This window comes from Carcharhinus amblyrhynchos, chromosome 8 (assembly GCF_965287045.1).
Source record: "Carcharhinus amblyrhynchos chromosome 8, sCarAmb.v2.hapA, whole genome shotgun sequence".
Classification (NCBI taxonomy): Eukaryota; Metazoa; Chordata; class Chondrichthyes; order Carcharhiniformes; family Carcharhinidae; genus Carcharhinus; species Carcharhinus amblyrhynchos.
In genome coordinates, this window is record NC_137331.1 from 110518877 (window position 1) to 110536377 (window position 17501).

General features: G+C 45.5%; 1 protein-coding gene across 8 annotated transcripts in view; it reads left to right on the forward strand.

Moving 5' to 3' along the window:
- LOC145346831 (receptor-type tyrosine-protein phosphatase mu) overlaps positions 1 to 17501 on the forward strand; it is an 834856-nt gene that overhangs the window by 332897 nt on the left and 484458 nt on the right. For all 8 annotated transcript variants that reach the window (XM_080194637.1, XM_080194638.1, XM_080194639.1 and 5 more), the window contains 2 exons: positions 1067 to 1182; positions 7853 to 8027. In XM_080194637.1, coding sequence (XP_080050763.1) covers positions 1067 to 1182; positions 7853 to 8027 — 291 coding nt within the window. The remainder of the gene's footprint in view (positions 1 to 1066; positions 1183 to 7852; positions 8028 to 17501) is intronic.

Consider the following 17501-nt stretch of genomic DNA (forward strand, 5'->3'; position numbering starts at 1 on the left):
GTCTACCCATCAATCCCCCTTCAACATCCTGAATGTTTCAGTGGGGTCACTCTCCAACTCGAAGGAATGTAGACTAAATTTACTCAGCATCTCTCCAAATGTCACCCCCCCATCCCAGGGACTGATTTAGTGTTCTCTAGTTTCCTCCCACATTCCAAAGATGTGTAGGTTAGGTGGATTAGCCATGGTAAAATTGCCCCTTAGTGTCCAAAATTGTGTGGGCTAATTGGATTAGCCATGGCAAAACTGTCCCTTAGTGATCCAAGATATACAGATTAGGTGAATTAGCCATGGTAAAATTGCCCCTTAGTGTCCCAAGATGTACAGGTTAGGTGGGTTAGACATGGTAATCTCGCCCCTTAGTGTACAAAGTTAGATGGATTAGCCATGGTCAAACTGCCCCTTAATGTTCAAAGATGTGTAGGTTTTGATAGGTTTTGATGTGTAGATTAGGCATGGTAAAATTGCCCCTTCGGGTCCAAAGATTTGTGGTCAGGTAGATTAGGCATGGTAACATTGTCTCTTATTGTCTCAAGATGTGCGGGTTAGGTAGATTGATCATGGCAAAATCGCCCCTTAGTGTCCCAAGGTGTGTAGTTTAGGGGGATTAGCCATGGTAACTGTGCAGGGTTACAGGAGTTGGGCCGAGGTGAAGTTTCTCTTTCGGAGAGAGGGTGCAGCCTTGATGCAGTGAATGGCCTCCTTGTACACTATAGGGATTCTATGATTCTATTGCTGTACTAACTCCAACACAAGTACATCTTTCTTTCGGAGGCCAAAAACTGCAAACAGTTTTCTCACGAATCAATTAGAGCAATAGTTATTTATTCTTGTATCCTTGTAATAAAGACCAGCATGCCAGTTGCTTTTCCAATTGCTGCGTGCAAACTCTTTGTGTTCCTTATGTGAGTACACTCTAGTTTTTCTGAACAAATTCATAGCATGTTCCTGAGTACCATGGGCTAGCAAATTAACATAGCTCCCACAGTATTGTACAAAGTGTAAGTGCGCTACGATGTGCCACCTTGATAAAAATACGCTGACACTTTGTTCTTCTTCTTCTCAGCCAAATCTCCCCATTTCCGTCGCCTGCAGAATGTAGAAGTTAATGCTGGGCAGAACGCTACGTTCCAGTGTACGGCCAATGGGCAGACAACATTATCCGATAAACTATGGCTACAGGTAAAAAAAATTAAACAAAATGGATATTGTTCTGATTTGATTTGATGTATTATTGTCACGTGTATTAGTAATGATGTGGAGAGGCTGGCGTTGGACTGGGATGGGCATTGTAAGAAGTCTCACAACACCAGGTTAAAGTCCGATAGGTTTATTAGGAATCACGAGCTTGCTCCTTCATCAAGTGAGCCCACTCCAGAGAAGGTTTACCAGGTTGGTCCTGGGTATAGAGGAATTTTCCTGTGAGGAGAGGTTGAGTAGGTTGGGCCTGTACTCATTGGAGTTTAGAAGAATGAAAGGCGACCTTACTGAGACATGGGCGGAATTTCCCCATCCTGCCCACCATGGGAGTCAGAGCAGTGGGAGTGGGGGCGGGGGGTGGGGTGGGGGTGGGGGGTGTCGGGGGGTGGGGGAGTGGGCGATCCATGCAAAAATCCATTGCCCTTGGGCGAGAATTTCCTGCTTAGGGTTGAGCACAATCATGTCCCATAGGATTCTAGGGGGCTTGATGGGGTTGGTGCGGAGAGAATGTTTCCTCTTGTGGGAAATTCTAGGACCAGAGTGAGGGGGCTGCCATTTAAGACAAAGATGAGGAGGAATTTCTTCTCTCAGAGGACAGTGAATCTGTGGAATTCTTTACCACTGAGGGCTGGAGAACTGGAACATTCAGGGTGTGTTCAAGACTGAGATGGACAGATTTTCAGTAACGAAGATAATCAAAGGTTATGAAGATAAAGCAGGAAATTGGAGTTGAAAAATTGTCATTTCATAAAAGTTATGGGCAGCATGGTGGTGCAGTGATTAGCACTGCTGCCTCACAGCTCAGGGTCATGGGCTCGATTCCAGCCATGGGTGACTGTGTGGAGTTTGCATGTTCTCCCCATGTCTGCGTAAGTTTTCTCCGGGTGTTCTGGTTTCCTCCCACAGTCCAAAGATATGCGATTTAGGCGCATTGGCCATGCTAAATTGCCCCTTGTTGTTCAAAGCTGTGTACATTAGATGGATTAAGCGTGGTAAATGTGTGGTTTTGAAGTTTTGGGTGGGAAGGGAGGTAGGGTGGGGGGGGTCACCCTTTGGGTGAGTCAGTACAGACTTGATGGGCCAAATGGCCTCCTTCTGCACTGTAAGGATTCTATCTCATTGAATGGCAGAGCACACTTGATGGGCCCGATGACCTCCTTCTGCGCCTATTTCTTGTGGTTTACTAGTGGAAATGAAAAAGAGGTTTTTAAAACAGCCTCACAACACTGGTGATTAAAACATTGTAGCTGCTGTCACAGCCTCATTACATAACTGCTGCACCACCAACCTGGCACACTGCTGTGCAGCAGGCAATCACTTTGGAAATAACACAAAGAGCAGCAAGCATGAAAAGGCAGTGAACTCGCTGCTGCTTCAGAAACCTGCCTGGCACTAGTGACCATTTTGCAAGGAAATAGCTAATTCATGAAATTTGTGTATCTCGCCACAACCATTAATTATGTCCTTTTGTTGCAAGAACATTCATCGTCTACTACTTGCAAGTAGATTCCTATGAGGGTGGCACAGTGGTTAGCACTGCTGCCTCACAGTGCCAGGGATGTGGGTTCGATTCCTGGCTCACGTCGCTGTCTGTGTGGAGTCTGCACATTCTCCCCGTGTCTGTGTGGGCTTCCTTCGGGTGCTCTGATTTCCTCCCACAGTCCGAAAGACATGCTCGTTTGATGCTAAAATTCTCCCTCCGTGCACCTGAACAGGCGAGGAGGGGATTTTCACAGTAACTTCATTGCATTGTTAATGTAAGCCTACTTGTGAGACTAATAAATAAACTGAATGATGAGGGTTGAATCTTCTGCCCTTGCTGGTAGTGAGTTTGGAGGTGGGAAGGACGTTTAGGGGGGGTAGGCCGGTGGTGCACCTGAATCCTGCCACCTACCCACCTTCGCCAGATCAAAGTTTTGGGTGGGAAGGCCCATATACGGCCTTCCCACTCTGCTGCCAATTGAGAGCCTTAAGTTAGCCATTGAATGTCCATTTAAGAGCCTGATTCCTCCACCATTGGTATTGACCCAGCTGCAGACGGGTCTGTGACCAGCAGTTAAACCCACGTGGCCAGCTTGTCCACTCTCTCGGATTTCTTCATTCAGTCCCCGATAGGGAGGTTCGAAACAGGGAAGGAGGGTTGTGTATCAACTGAAAGCCATTCCCTTTTCCTTGCTGCTGATCCTCCCACTGCCCTCCTCTCCCTTCAACCCCAACCTTGCAAAACCCCTCCCCATGATATTTATTCCTCCACAGAGGCTGTCAAACCCGCCCAGATTTTCCAGCAGTTTCTGTTCTTGTTTCAGTTTCCAGTACCCGCAGTGTTTTGCTTTTATTTTCTTTATCTGGGAAGCTCCATGACCCTGGAATTCCACGGAGGGAGGGGACAAGAGGTGTGGATCCTTCAGTAGTAGCCGCAGTCTTACCAGCGATCTGGAAGCTCTCAACAGTTGAGACTTCGACCATCCCCCTGGGTCCTGATTTCAGGGGGAGATCCCCCGATGGCCTTGCCATTGTTGGATTGGTGCGCCTTCCTGGAAAGAGAGCGTGAGGGTATATCGCCACATCTCTAGCCAGCAGGCAAATCTTCTGGCACCTGAACAAAATTCTGTTCCTAAAGTAAACACTTGCAATACATTTACTAAACTCTGTCTTCTGGCTTCACGTTCATCATCAGTTAAAGACCTTTTTTAGCTTCCATAACCCACACATAGAGATATTTCAGATCTGATCCTGGGTAGACATTTGGTTTCTGTCAGCGTCTGTAAGTTAAGGAGAGAAATAAAACTAGGGACTGTTCCTGATTGCTGTCCCTTGGCACCTATTCAGAAGGAAAAATTTGCATTTATATAGCGCATTTGACAACCTCAGGACATCCCAAAGTGCTTTACGGCCCATGAAGGACTTTTGAAGAGTAATCACTGTTACAATGTAGAAACTGTGGCTGCCAAGTTGCAGATTACACAGTCCCGCTGACAATAATGAGACAATGAGCAGATGCCCCGCTCTTTAAGTGATATTGGCTGAGGGATAAATATTGGCCACAACACCAGGTAGAAAGCAACTTACTCTTCTTTATAATGCCTTGTGTGATCTTTTACACTGACCTGGAAGTACTGATGTGTCATAAGAAATTAGTAGCTGGAATAGGCTCCCATGCTACTTGTTAATGTACAGATCAGAAGTCCCAATATATGAAGCCCGACTAGACCCAAGTAGTTTTTCCCATTTTGGCATTAGGGTGAGCGTAAGATGTTTCACTCCAAGTACGATTCTATTAACACACTAGGAAGCTTTTATCAAAACAAACTTTATTTAACAACACAGTTTAACTATAACAAATGAATTAGCTTAACTTTTACCAATTGAAGTACTGAAATATGACAAGATATAATTCTTAACTGCTAATCTATCTCTATTAGTTGTAATTCAAGCAATACAACTCTTATAGACTTAAACTCCTCTTTGAAATCAGTTAGCAAACCCCAGGCTAATGTGCTTGTACTTGGGGTGCCAGCTCGCAAACCTCCAGGACCACCTCTGGAGAGAGAGAGAGAGAGAGACCTACTTCTTTCCAAATAGTTTCCAAATAGCAGCCTCCAGAGAGATAGAGAGAGAGAAAGACAGCTCTTACTTCTTTTGGAGCCAGGCAAAAACTGCCAGCTATCCTCTGTAAGCTTAGCTCCTCCCCTTAAGCACATGACTGTCAATCAACCTAAATCAAAACCCGACTCTGAAACCCCAGGGGCAAAACCAAATAAACAAAAAATGCATTAACTCAGATTAAAACAAACACATCAATAGCTAAAATCAATCATTAGTTTGCATTCTCAGCATAGGAGTTGCCTGTTCCACAGACAAATTGGCACCATGTAAAACAGAACTGAATTTTAAACATACCCCTCACAAGAGACATGATATGAATAAATTTCTTAAAGGCATAGTACCATCACAGATTTAATAAAATCGTGGCTGATCTTTGAATTCAACTCCACTTTCCTGTCCAAACCCTCTTAATTTCCTTAAATTTATTAATCGCTGTCTTGAATATACTCAACAACTGAACATTCACAGCCAAGAATTCTAAGATTCAAAATCCTTTAATTGAAGAAATTTCGCCTCATCTAAGTGTGAAATAGACGCCGCCTTATCTTGTGACCGTAAGTCCTGGTCCTCGACTGGCCAACTTAGGGTCTCAGCACTGTCCGGATCTAATTGTAGAAATTTCCCAACCTCTCCTGTGAATGAGATTCTCTGGTCCCGCTGCAGGGAATGGAGTTTTGGCTGAGTGCCAAATTCTTCATTCTCTCTGGCAGCAGTAGCAGGGACTGGGGGTGGTGGGTGGTTGCTGTGGGAAATGAGATCAGAGAATCCTGGCCTGCATGTTTCACTGAGATCATCTCTCATTCTTTTAGGCTCCAAAGACTTTCAGTCCATTTCACTCAACCCTCAGTTTGCCACCTCCCTCTAAAGACAGTAGCCCAGACAATGCAGCACCTTCTCTGCACTGAGCTGAAGAAAATCTTAGATTTTCCACTCATGTCCCGGAAGCAGAACTTAAACCCACAACTTTCCATCTCAGAGGCCAGAATCTTACCAATTGAATGCCATTTGTGAGTATGTTTGGGCAGGATCAGGTTTATTTTGGGATGCATCCACACTCGACACGCTGGAACAGCGATTATCACTGCTGTCTCGCAGCATCAGGGCCCCGGGTTCAATTTAAAGAAAGAACAAAGAAAAGCACAGCACAGGAACAGACCTTTTGACCCTCCTGTGCCGATCATGATGCCTAAACTAAAACCGTGTGCACTTACAGAGTCTGTATCCTTCCATTCCCATCCTGTTCATGTACTCATCTAGTTGCCCCTTAAATGCCACTGTCATACCTGCTTCCACCACCTCCCCTGGCAGTGCGTTCCAGATATTCACCACCCTCTGTGTAAAAAAACTTGCCTGCCTTGGGTGACTGTCTGTGTGGAGTTTGCACATTCTCCCCATGTCTGCGTGGGTTTTCTCCAGGTGCTCTGTTTTTTTTTCCCACAGTCCAAAGAAGTGTGGGTTAGATTGATTGGCTATGTTAAATAGCACCTGAGTGTCAGAAGAATTAGCAGATAAATACGTGGGCTTATGGGGATAGGTCCTGGGTGCGATTGTTGTTGGTGTAGGCTGGATGGACTCATACTGCACTGTAGGGATTCTATGGTTCACACAGTCTCACAACACATGTAAAGAATGGAGAGGCATGAGAGGGCATGCTAGAGCTAACATATAATAATACCTGTAGCAGCTGTGAACAATTCCCAATGGACTGTGCATTACAAATATATTATTTTCTTGTCATTTCTCTCCCTGCTCTTGTTAGGAAGCCCTTTACATGGGTATGATTACCTGAGGGCAGCAGGTGCCCTTTGCTACATTGACCAAGTGACTATTAGCCATCTGGGAACGTTGCTAATTGGTGTCACCAGCCAACCTGGGCACAGGATGGCTGAGTTGAACCCGATTGCCTCACTCACTGTTGACAGACACTCACTCACAACATGGGTTCTTGGATCACAATCAGGAACAGGAGGTTGTGACTGATTAAGATCAGGTCTAACCTTCAGGCAATGAGAGAGAAAAGAAACTATCTAACCCCCGTGTGGCTGAGAGCAATTAACCCAGCACAGACTGCGGATTAAAATTGGCGTCTTTCTGGTGTGTATGGCCCAGGATGCTATGCTGCAAACGACTGTTCCAGTGTTAGATAAATGGCAGGAGCATCATGACCAGTGGGCACCAGGATATACCCAAAATGTGTTTTCAGTCAGTGAGGCTCCAAACTGGATGCACCTGGCAAGAATGGCACAATTGGCCAGCTAATCGCATCATGGCACCCATTCTGCCAGATGCATGTGTTACACCTCATTAAATTGGAATGAGAAGCAGATTATGGACTGGGAAACTGCGATCCCTCTGAATTTTCTGTAGCACTGCTTGGCCAGAGATTCCCCAGTTCACAGTTCCATCATCGTCAAGGAAATGAACCCAATTAATGGGTTTGTATAAGGCCAGCATGGTGGCACAATGGTTAGCAGTGCTGCCTCACGGTGCCAAAGACATGGGTTCGATTCCCAGCTTGGGTCACTGTCTGTGTGGAGTCTGTACATTCTCCCTGTGAGTGTGTGTGGATTTCTTCCAGGTGCTCTGGTTTCCTCCCACACTCCAAAGATGTGCAGATTAGGTTTATTGGTTATGCTCAATTGCCCCTTAGTGTCAGGGAAATCAGCAGAAGAAATACGTGTGGTTACAGGGATAGGGCTTGCTGTCAGTGCGGGTTTGATGGGCTGAATAGTCTTTTCCTGCACTGTAGGGATCTTATGATTTGAGTGGGGGGGCCAATTTCAACATGTATTATGGGATGAGCTACCCATGGGCCAGGATGGAATGCTAGCTTTACAGAACATCCATTATTACTCTCTACCAAACTCAGGTCAAAACTAGCATTTCACCCATTCCAGCAGTCCCCAGTGGGGCTGGGCTGGGCTAAAAATACTCCTCTATGTCTTGTCATTGCAGCTCTTTGGCAAAGGCTGTGTTGTTCTCTTGTCTGCGATTGCATGGTTACCCCTGTTCCATGTAACTTTAACATTGCCATCCTTTTCCCTAGCGACTTAGTGGAAAGGACACACCCATGAAGGAGACCAAGGTGTTGAACTACCGTCGGTTCGTAGCTACCTTCAACGTGGCTAACACGGTCCAGAGCGACTCAGACCACTACCGCTGCGTGATTGAGTCAGAGGGAGGTTCCGGAGTGTCCAACTACGCAGAGTTAATTGTGAAAGGTTAGTTTGGATTTCTCTTTCTCCTCATGTGTCAGAATTTCCTCTCATCAAGGAAGGAAGATTGGAAATTCGGATAAAGCATTTCTTTTCTCACAAAGATCAACACATCGGAACACATTTGGACATCAACAGTTTTTTTCAGAAAATCGTGGGTTGGCTTCATTTATTTAGTATTATTTCCACAACTGGTACGTGAGTTTAGTGAAGGACTTTCAGCTTGCCCTCCATTTACAGTCCAATAATGGTGGCACATTTCTGCAACATGGTGTAAAGCACAAGAAGAGGCGATGGCCTAGTGGTATTATCACGAGACTAATAACTGGAAACACAGCAAATGTTCTGGGGATCCAAGTTCGAATCCTGCCACGGCAGATGGTGGAATTTGAATTCAATTTAAAAAAAATCTGGAATTAAGAATCTATTGATGGCTCATGAAACCATTGCCGATTGTCGGGGAAAAACCCATCTGGTTCACTAATGTCCTTTAGGGAAGGAAATCTGCCATCCTTACCTGGTCTGGCCTGTATGTGACTCCAAAGGCACAGCAATGTGGTTGACTCTCAACTGCACTCGGGCAACGAGAGATGGGCAATAAATGCTGACCAGCCAGTGCTGCCCATGTTCCATGAATGAAGAATAACAAAAAAAACTCTTTAAACTGAAGATTGAGCAGGGATTGTGTAATTGAAATGTGGAGCTGTTTTAAAGGCAAAATGTTACGGATGCTGGAATCTGAAAGAAAGCCAGAAAACGCTGGAAAATCTCAGCAGGTCTGACAGCATCTGTGGAGAGAGAGAATAGAGCCAATTTTTTGAATCTGGATGATCCTGCGTCAGAGCTCAAACAAAGAGTCATCCAGACTGGAAACGTTGGCTCTATTCTCTCTCTACAGGTGCTGTCAGACCTGCTGAGATTTTCCAGCATTTTCTGTTCTTGTTTGAGACTTCTAAAAGTTGTGTTTGCTACACGTTGTCAAAGGTCCAAGTGATATTGCTGAAGGTAACTGCTGTGTCTGAATGGTTTCAAGAAGCAGATGGATATATTCCTAATAAGAAAAGGGATAAGGGGATATGGGGACCAGGCAAGGAGGTGGTTTTGAGACCAGGGAGAGATCAGGCATGATCTGATTGAATGGCGGAGCAGACTCGAAGGGTTGAATTTGCCTACTTCTGCTTCTAATTCCTGTGTTCTTATGCTACACCTCTTAGGCATGATCTTGCAATGAATGGCTACTTCAAGAAGGAGTCTTATGTCATGGTGTGAAATGGGGAAGGTACAGAAGTGTTGTGCATGTTTACGATAAGAAACAGCATTGGAGCTGATAGGTCCTGAGTATCCTGTCACTGGCTGCGCCGGAGATCAGGGAACTACCCTGAACATGAGCAACATTCAGTGTATCCGCTACATAAATGGTGCGATTCAGCAGCCCAGCAATGTTCTAGCATTGAGGTATTCACTACATGTACCACATGGATTCGTCACCGATACAATCCCAGGACTACACTGGTCCTGAAGAGAGTGAAACAGATGGAGGGAAAGAGGGATAGATAAGGAGAGAAGGAGCGAAACAAGGATGGATGGAGAAGAGAGAGAGAACGTGAATACAGCCTTAGAACTGAGGCATCTCAATATCCTATCACATTTCTCTAGACACAGCTTGGAGATATATTGGGGGATTGGTCAGATTTCCATTACAATTATCCCACACTGATAATTCACATTAAAGGATTACATCTGAGCACTTTCCCTTAGAGTTGTGTCACACAACAACAACTTGCATTTATATGTCGCCTTTAACGTGGCAAACTCTCCCAAAGTACCTTGGCGGGGCTGTAATCAGACAAACTGCCACTGAGCCCCAAAAGGAGACATGAGGATTGGCAACCAACAACGTGGTGAAAGACAGAGAGTGGGATTTTCCAGCCTTTCCCTCTGGTGAGGATCTTCCAGTCACACCGAAGACCAGAAATCCCATCAGCAGCGAATGGTGAGCTGCCTCTGCAGCAGGAAAGCAAGCCATTGGGGACTGGAAAATGCCAGTCAGAGATTTTAAGGAGGGTCTTAGAGGAGGAGCAGGGAGTAGAGTGATCCAGAGAGGAGGTTTCTGAACTTGCAGCTTTGATCAATGGAGACACAGCTGCCAATGGCATGGTGATGGAAAACTCAATGGTTCAGCCTTGTACTTCGTAACCAGGTGATCAAAATGCATATTCCAAAGTGTCATGGTAAATGCACAGGATTATGGGAATAGAGCCAGGGTAGGATTGTGGTGAGTGCAGACTTGATGGGCCGAATGGCCTCCTTGTGCACTGTAAGATTCTATGATTCTATGAATGCCAGCATGCCTGAACAACAAGGGAAGGGGTGTTAAGTTCACCAGCATCAGTCAGGCAGGCCTTGGAGAGGAGGACAATTCTGGTTGGGGCAGAACTGTTGTCCTGTGGAGATCGGGTGGATTCTCAGAGGCTATTTCCCAGGGCTGAAGTGGTCGCTACGAGACGACACAGGTTTAAGGTGCTGGGGAGCAGGTACGGAGGAGATGTCGGGGATAAGTTTTTCACTCAGAGGGTGGTGGGTGAGTGGAATCGGCTGCCGTCGGTGGTGGTGGAGGCAAACTCGTAGGGGTCTTTTAAGAGACTTCTGGATGAGTACATGGGAGTTAATGGGATTGAGGGTTATAGGCCTAGTAGGTAGGGATATGATCAGCGCAACTTGTGGGCGGAATGGCCTGTTTGTGCTGTAGTTTTTCTATGTTCTATGTTCCTTGCCTCTCGCACCTTAAACCTGTGCCCCCTAGTAAGTGAGTCTTCTACCCTGGGAAAAAACTTCTGACTCTCCACTCTATCCATGTCCCTCATAATCTTGTAGATTTCTATCAGGTTGCCCCCCAACCTCCATCATCAGTTAAAAAGAAGACCACAATTTGAAAGGCAGTTGTAGGGATGTAGTAATTAATAGCATTGCTTCGAAATGACAGGAATTCTTACCCATGCGTGAAATCAACACAAAACTGACAGGAAACAATTTTCAAATGGACACCGCAGGTGTTAGCCGAAGAGAGATATTTTGGACATGTTATTCTCATGCAAGCAGTGTGAGCAATGTTTGGGGCCAAGCAGAATCAAATGATTGGATGCTGAAGACTGCCAAGAAAGAGTTGTTCTGCCAGCCAGCTGCTCCACGCAGGGCATAGCATCTCGTTTTGTATTCTTATCCCATTTTTCCTCCCTCGTCTTTTCTGCTGATCCGTGGATCCCACTTACTGTCACTGCTCTTTTCTGTAGGGAATTCGGAAAAAAACGCCACAGTGTAATTAGCGAACAGAAGGCGTTCCGCCTTAGCTCTGTCATCACCAAAGCTTTTACAAAGCCCCAAAATATGTCCTTTTATTCCCATTCTCCACCCCTCCCCCCCCCCCACACCCTAGTTTTGTATGAAAAAATTGTTTTTACTTCTCAGTTTTGAAACCCCCTGTGCATGTCAAATGAATCTGCTGCAGCACAGGATAGTGAGGCAACCCAGTGCTCGACCCAACAAGGCCAAGCTCTCAGTTTAAAGCAAAGGTGGCACTGTGGTTAGCATTGCTGCCTCCCAGCGCCAAGGACCCAGGTTCGATTCCGGCCTTGGGTCACTGTCTGTGTGGAGTTTGCTCATTCTCCCCATGTCTGCATGGGTTTCCTCCGGGCGCTCCAGTTTCCTCCCACAGTCCAAAGATGTGCGGGTTAGGTGGATTGGGCATGCTAAATTGCTCCTTAGTATCATGGAGACTAGCAGGATAAATACATGGGACTACGGGGATAGGGGTTGAGTGGGATTATGGTCAGTGCAGACGTGCTGGGCCGAATGGCTTTCTTCTGCACAGTAGGGACTCTATGATTCTATGAATGTTGAGCAAGAGCTCACACAATTGTAGAATTGTAGAGTCCTGACAATGCAGAGGAGGCCATTTGGCCCATCTAGTCTGCACCGAGTATCTTACCCAGGCCCTCTTCCCTGTCCTATCCATGTAATCCTGTACCTTTAGCATACCAATCCCCCTAACCTGCACACCTTGACAGATGAAGGGGCAATTCAGCATGGCCAACCCACCTAACCTGCACGTCTTTGGACTGTGGGAGGAAACTGGGGCACCCAGAGCAAACCCACGCAGACACAGGGAGAGGGTGCAAGCTCTACAGAGATAGTCACCAAAGGCTGGAATTGAACGTGGGTCCGTGGAGCGGTAAGGCAACAGTGCTAATCACTGTGCCACAGTGCCGCCCAGTGCATACAGCAGCTAGGAAAATGCTCCGAGGGCGTTAGAACTTTGTAAAGTAATGCCTGCTCGGATCAGTTCTGTTTTTGTCGAGGAGGTTGGCGGGGGACAGGGAGATCAGGGATAAAGTGGAACTTTGATTCCCAGTGACACCTGGACATCGGAGATATGGCTTTTCTGCATCCTTTAATAGGTGCTTTGGCACAGCACTTGGTTTAATTTGTTGAGCAAAGGAAGAATGTAGAGCCACTTTTTCCCTTAACATGGGTTTATTAGAATGAGGGGAGATCTCATTGAGACGTATAAGATGATGAATGGGATGGATAGGATAGAGGTGGAAAGACTCTTCCCGCTCAAAAAAGACAGTAGGACTAGGGGGCACAGCCTCAAGATAAAGGGGAGGCGGTTCAGAACGGAGTTGAGGAGGAACTTCTTCACTCAAAGGGTGGTGAATCTCTGGAATTCTCTGCCCGTTGAAGTGGTGGAGGCTGCCTCGCTAAATATTTTTAAGAAGCGGGTTGATGGGTTTTTGATAAGAGAGGGGATTAAGGGTTATGGGGAGAGGGCGGGAAAGTGGAACTGAGCCACGACAGATCAGCCATGATCTTATTGAATGGCGGGGCAGGCTCGAAGGGCCAGATGGCCTACTCCTGCTCCTATTTCTTATGTTCTTATGTTCTTATTCAGATAACCTATGGCACAATTTGCCTTTTCCATTCCGCACGCAGGTTTTTTTAAATTCATTCGTGGGCCATGAGTGAGATGTTATGCCAGCAGCTGACTGGCAATATATTTCCAAGTCAGGATGGTGAAAACCGATATGTATGCTTAAGAATAATGCCCTACACATTCCACAATCAGTAACAGAGCCTCTCACTTATCCCCTATCCCTTTGCTTCCCCTTTCTTCATCTGACTCTCTAACCTACTCTCAATGTTGACTTCACCAAACTGAGTTGTGAATTTCAGAGCCACACAATTTTTTGTTTCTTCTGCTCTGTGTGCAAAATATCTAACACTTAATCCTGTCCTTGACTGTCCTCATTCTGCACTCCCCAGTCACTGGACACAATCTGCGTTTATCTGTTACCTCAATTCCTTTCCAATTTTAAACCAACTTTGCCGTGTTTATCTCATGATTATAAAGCACTGTTCACTTATGAGGGATTGTGTAAACATGTGGTGGGATTTTTCTCCCACTCTGTGGCATGTTTTGTGGTGACAGGAGATGGTGTGCACTCCCTGGCAGCAGGGTGTTATGGTCCTACCATTGTTAATGAGGTTTCCCGTTGAATAAACCTCTCGCTTTTGGGAAACCTGCTGTGTCATCGGCATGACTGTAAGATCCCGCTGGCGTGAACAGGCACAATATTTCAGCACTGTTGTGGGTTCATTTGTTAAGATTTGGCACAACAGCAGCAGAGTTGTGTGCGCTGAGTTCTGCTCACAGGCCAAAGTGAAACTGAGACTGGATTGTGTGACCCACTTCCCTGCTAGTTTTGGCATGCTGCTGACATAAGAACATAAGAAATAGGAGCAGGAGTAGGCCATCTAGCAAATGGAATTTAATGTTGGCAAGTGCGAGGTGGTCCACTTTGGTAGGAATAATGGTAGGAAGGACTATTACTTACGTGGCGAAAAACTGCAGCAGGCGACGGTGCAGAGGGACCTCGGGGTCCTTGTGCATGAGTCGCAAAAACCCAGCCTGCAGGTGCAGCAGGTGGTCAGGAAGGCGAATGGGATGCTGGCCTTCATAGTGAGGGGGATTGAATATAAAAGCGGGGAGGTCTTGCTGCAGCTGTATAGGGCATTGGTGAGGCCGCAGCTGGAGTACTGTGTGCAGTTTTGGTCGCCGCACTTACGCAAGGATATTTTGGCCTTGGAGGGAGTGCAGAGGAGGTTTACTAGGCTGATACCAGAGTTGAGGGGGTTGAGCTATGAGGAGAGGCTGAATAAACTAGGCCTGTACTCGTTAGAGTTTAGAAGAATGAGGGGAGATCTCATTGAGACATATAAGATGATGAATGGGATGGATAGGATAGAGGTGGAGAGGCTCTTCCCGCTCAGAAAGGACAGTAGGACTAGGGGGCACAGCCTCAAGATAAAGGGGAGGCGGTTTAGAACGGAGTTGAGGAGGAACTTCTTCACTCAAAGGGTGGTGAATCTCTGGAATTCTCTGCCCGTTGAAGTGGTGGAGGCTGCCTCGCTAAATATTTTTAAGACGTGGGTTGATAGGTTTTTGATAGGCAAGGGGATTAAGGGTTATGGGGAGAGGGCGGGAATGTGGAATTGAGCCACGACAGATCAACCATGATCTTATTGAATGGCGGGGCAGGCTCGAGGGGCTCTTAAATGTAGATTACAACACCTTCTATTATTCATCCTTCATCTGCTCGGCTCTATTGAAAGTAATCCTTTTAAACAGGACTGGGATTCTCCAATCTCATTCACCCTGCTCCCACTGCCAGCAAGAATGGAGAATTTGGCGCTCAGCCAAATCTTCATTCACTGCGTGGTACTGGTGAATCCCAGCTGTGGATAAGGTTGGAGGTTTCCAGCAAGAATGTCAGTCCATCATTTTTTTAGGTGGAGGAGTGCCAACGTACATGAAGAGAAAGGAGAAAATTCCCTGGCTAAATGAATGAGGAAAACCCATCAGCAGTGGTGTGGGAGTAGGAAATGCAATTAGTTTTTCAACTTAGTGGGCTTGAAAGTCCATGGGCCTTTGTTCTGGCACAACTACTATGAGTTGTCCACCATTAGCCTATTTTACAGGTGGATAGCCACCTCTCAATGGGTGCATCTTGAATGTCACCGTACTCATATTAAGGACCAGATTAGAAACTTCAAGGTATTTAATGAACTTAACCTTGATCCTAACGTTTACATTTGATTTTAGCATTAGGGTGAGGACTATAGAACACAGAACACTACAGCACAAACAGGCCCTTCGGCCCACAAGTTGCGCCAATCATATCCATTCCTACCAGGGCTATCTATAACTCTCAATCCCATTAAACCCCATGTACTCATCCAGAAGTCTCTTAAAAGACCCCAGTGAGGTTTACTTCTACCACACCAATGGCAGCTGATTCCACTCACTCACCACCCTCTGAGTGAAAACCTTACCCCTGACATCTCCTATATGATTCAAATGACCCACTAGGAAGCTTTTATCAAAACTTTATTTAAGAATACAGTTAGAATACAACAAAAAGAATTAGCATAACTTTTACCAATCAAAATACCTCAATGTGACAAAGTGTAATTCATAACAGCAAGCTATCTCAATTGTTTCAATTTAGCCATACCCCCACACAGACATGAATCCCTTCTTTAGAACCCATTATCACAGAAACCAAAGATGCTTACATAGATACAAGATTTCCAGCCTTTTGACACTTCTGCAGAGTGTTCCAGATTGTCCTAATTCTCGCGCAACAACTTTCAAAGAAAGCTCCACGTCCAGAATCTCAGAGAAAGAGATTTATTTCCCAGCAGATGCGAGTGAGCAAGGAATACAGAGAAGGCGACCCCTCTCTAAATATCCCAGAAGCAGACTGCCTTGAGTTCTCTGTGAAAGCCTAGCTCTACCAAGGTACATGACCCTACCTGTCAATCAACCCAATCAAGCCCCACTCTGCAACATTCCAGTGGAGAACTCAAAAGAACAGAACCCTGCATTAATTCAGATTAAAACAAAAGCTATATCAATTACAGGGGGAGACAATGGCCTAGTGGTATTATCGCTAGACAATGAATCTAGAAACTCAACTAATGTTCTGGGGATCTGGGTTTGAATCCTGCCAAGGCAGCTGGCAGAATTTGAATTCAATAAAAAAATCTGGAATTAAGAATCTACTGATGATCATGAAACCATTGTCGATTGTTAGAAAACCCATCTGGTTCACTAATATCCTTTAGAGAAGGAAATCTGCCATCCTTACCTGGCCTACATGTGACTCCAGAGCCTCAGCAATGTGGTTGACTCTCAACTGCCCTCCAAGGGCAACTAGGGATGGGCAATGAATGCAGGCCAGCCAGCGACGCCCATATCCCATGAATGAATATTGTAAAAAATTAAGATTAATTATGTTGCTGCAGTAACAATACAGTGTCGTTGGATCCAGACTAAATGGAAGGAACTAGTAAACATATTCAACTAAAATACATTTCTTAAAGGCAAACTCAGTGGAATTGGGATCACTATCTACATTCAGAATTACCCCGCATCATCCCCACACCAGCAGTTGTGTGATCGGGCTCCTTTGTTCTGGTTCCTCCGGGGTTGGGGTAATGTCCTGTCCTTGGTTTGAAAGGCGATTCTGCTTCAGAAATGAAACACCGTGAAAAGTAGCAGACTCCAAAGTAAAATATAAGAAATGCCAGAAATCAACAGAAAATGCTGGGAAATTCTCAGGCAACCTCTGCAGAGAGTGGAACCGAGCTAACGAGCTGAATTTTCCCACCCTGTGATAGTGGGCAGGAATTGGAGGGGGTGGGAAGGGAAAATGGAGGGCAGCTGGATCCGAATCCTGGCAGCTGAGGAAGTTTTCCAGATTGGCTGTCTGCAGCATGGAATAAGGCAGCTAATGAATCTGGATCATTAAGAGAACACTCAATTAGAATCAAGGTCTTTTCTGATCACGTTGATCAGGATGACACACTGCATGAATGAAATTTGAGGAAAGTGGAAATTAAAACAAAACAATCACCTGTTAGTTTGCATCAGATATTCACAAATTTGCTTCTACAAGATTAAGGGCGCTTGTCCGTGTTAATGAGCCGACATTGCAAAGCTGATTTTAGATGCTTCTTAACTATAGCCCTTGCTAGCTCACACTAATCTTTCTAAATGTGCAGGCGGTGGCAATTTGCAAAGTGCTTGATTGTTATTAGGACTGTTTTTCAGTCGATAAGGAAGGGGGAGCCTGGATCCAGGGAGGCCTCAGTCAATTAACCTCAGTTTAATGCTAATCATTCACATTTCCTGTTAGGAGAAGGTAGATTTTTTTCTATGTGTGGCGTGTATGTGTGTGTATGAGGATGTGTGTGTTTATATGTATATGCATGTTTATGCATGTATATATGTGCATGTATGAGTTTATGAGTTTGTATACATTTATATGAGTGTGTCTGTCTTTGTATATTTGTCAGTATAGGTGCTTGTGTAGATCCGTATGTATTTGTGTGTGCGTATATGTGTGGCGCATATATATA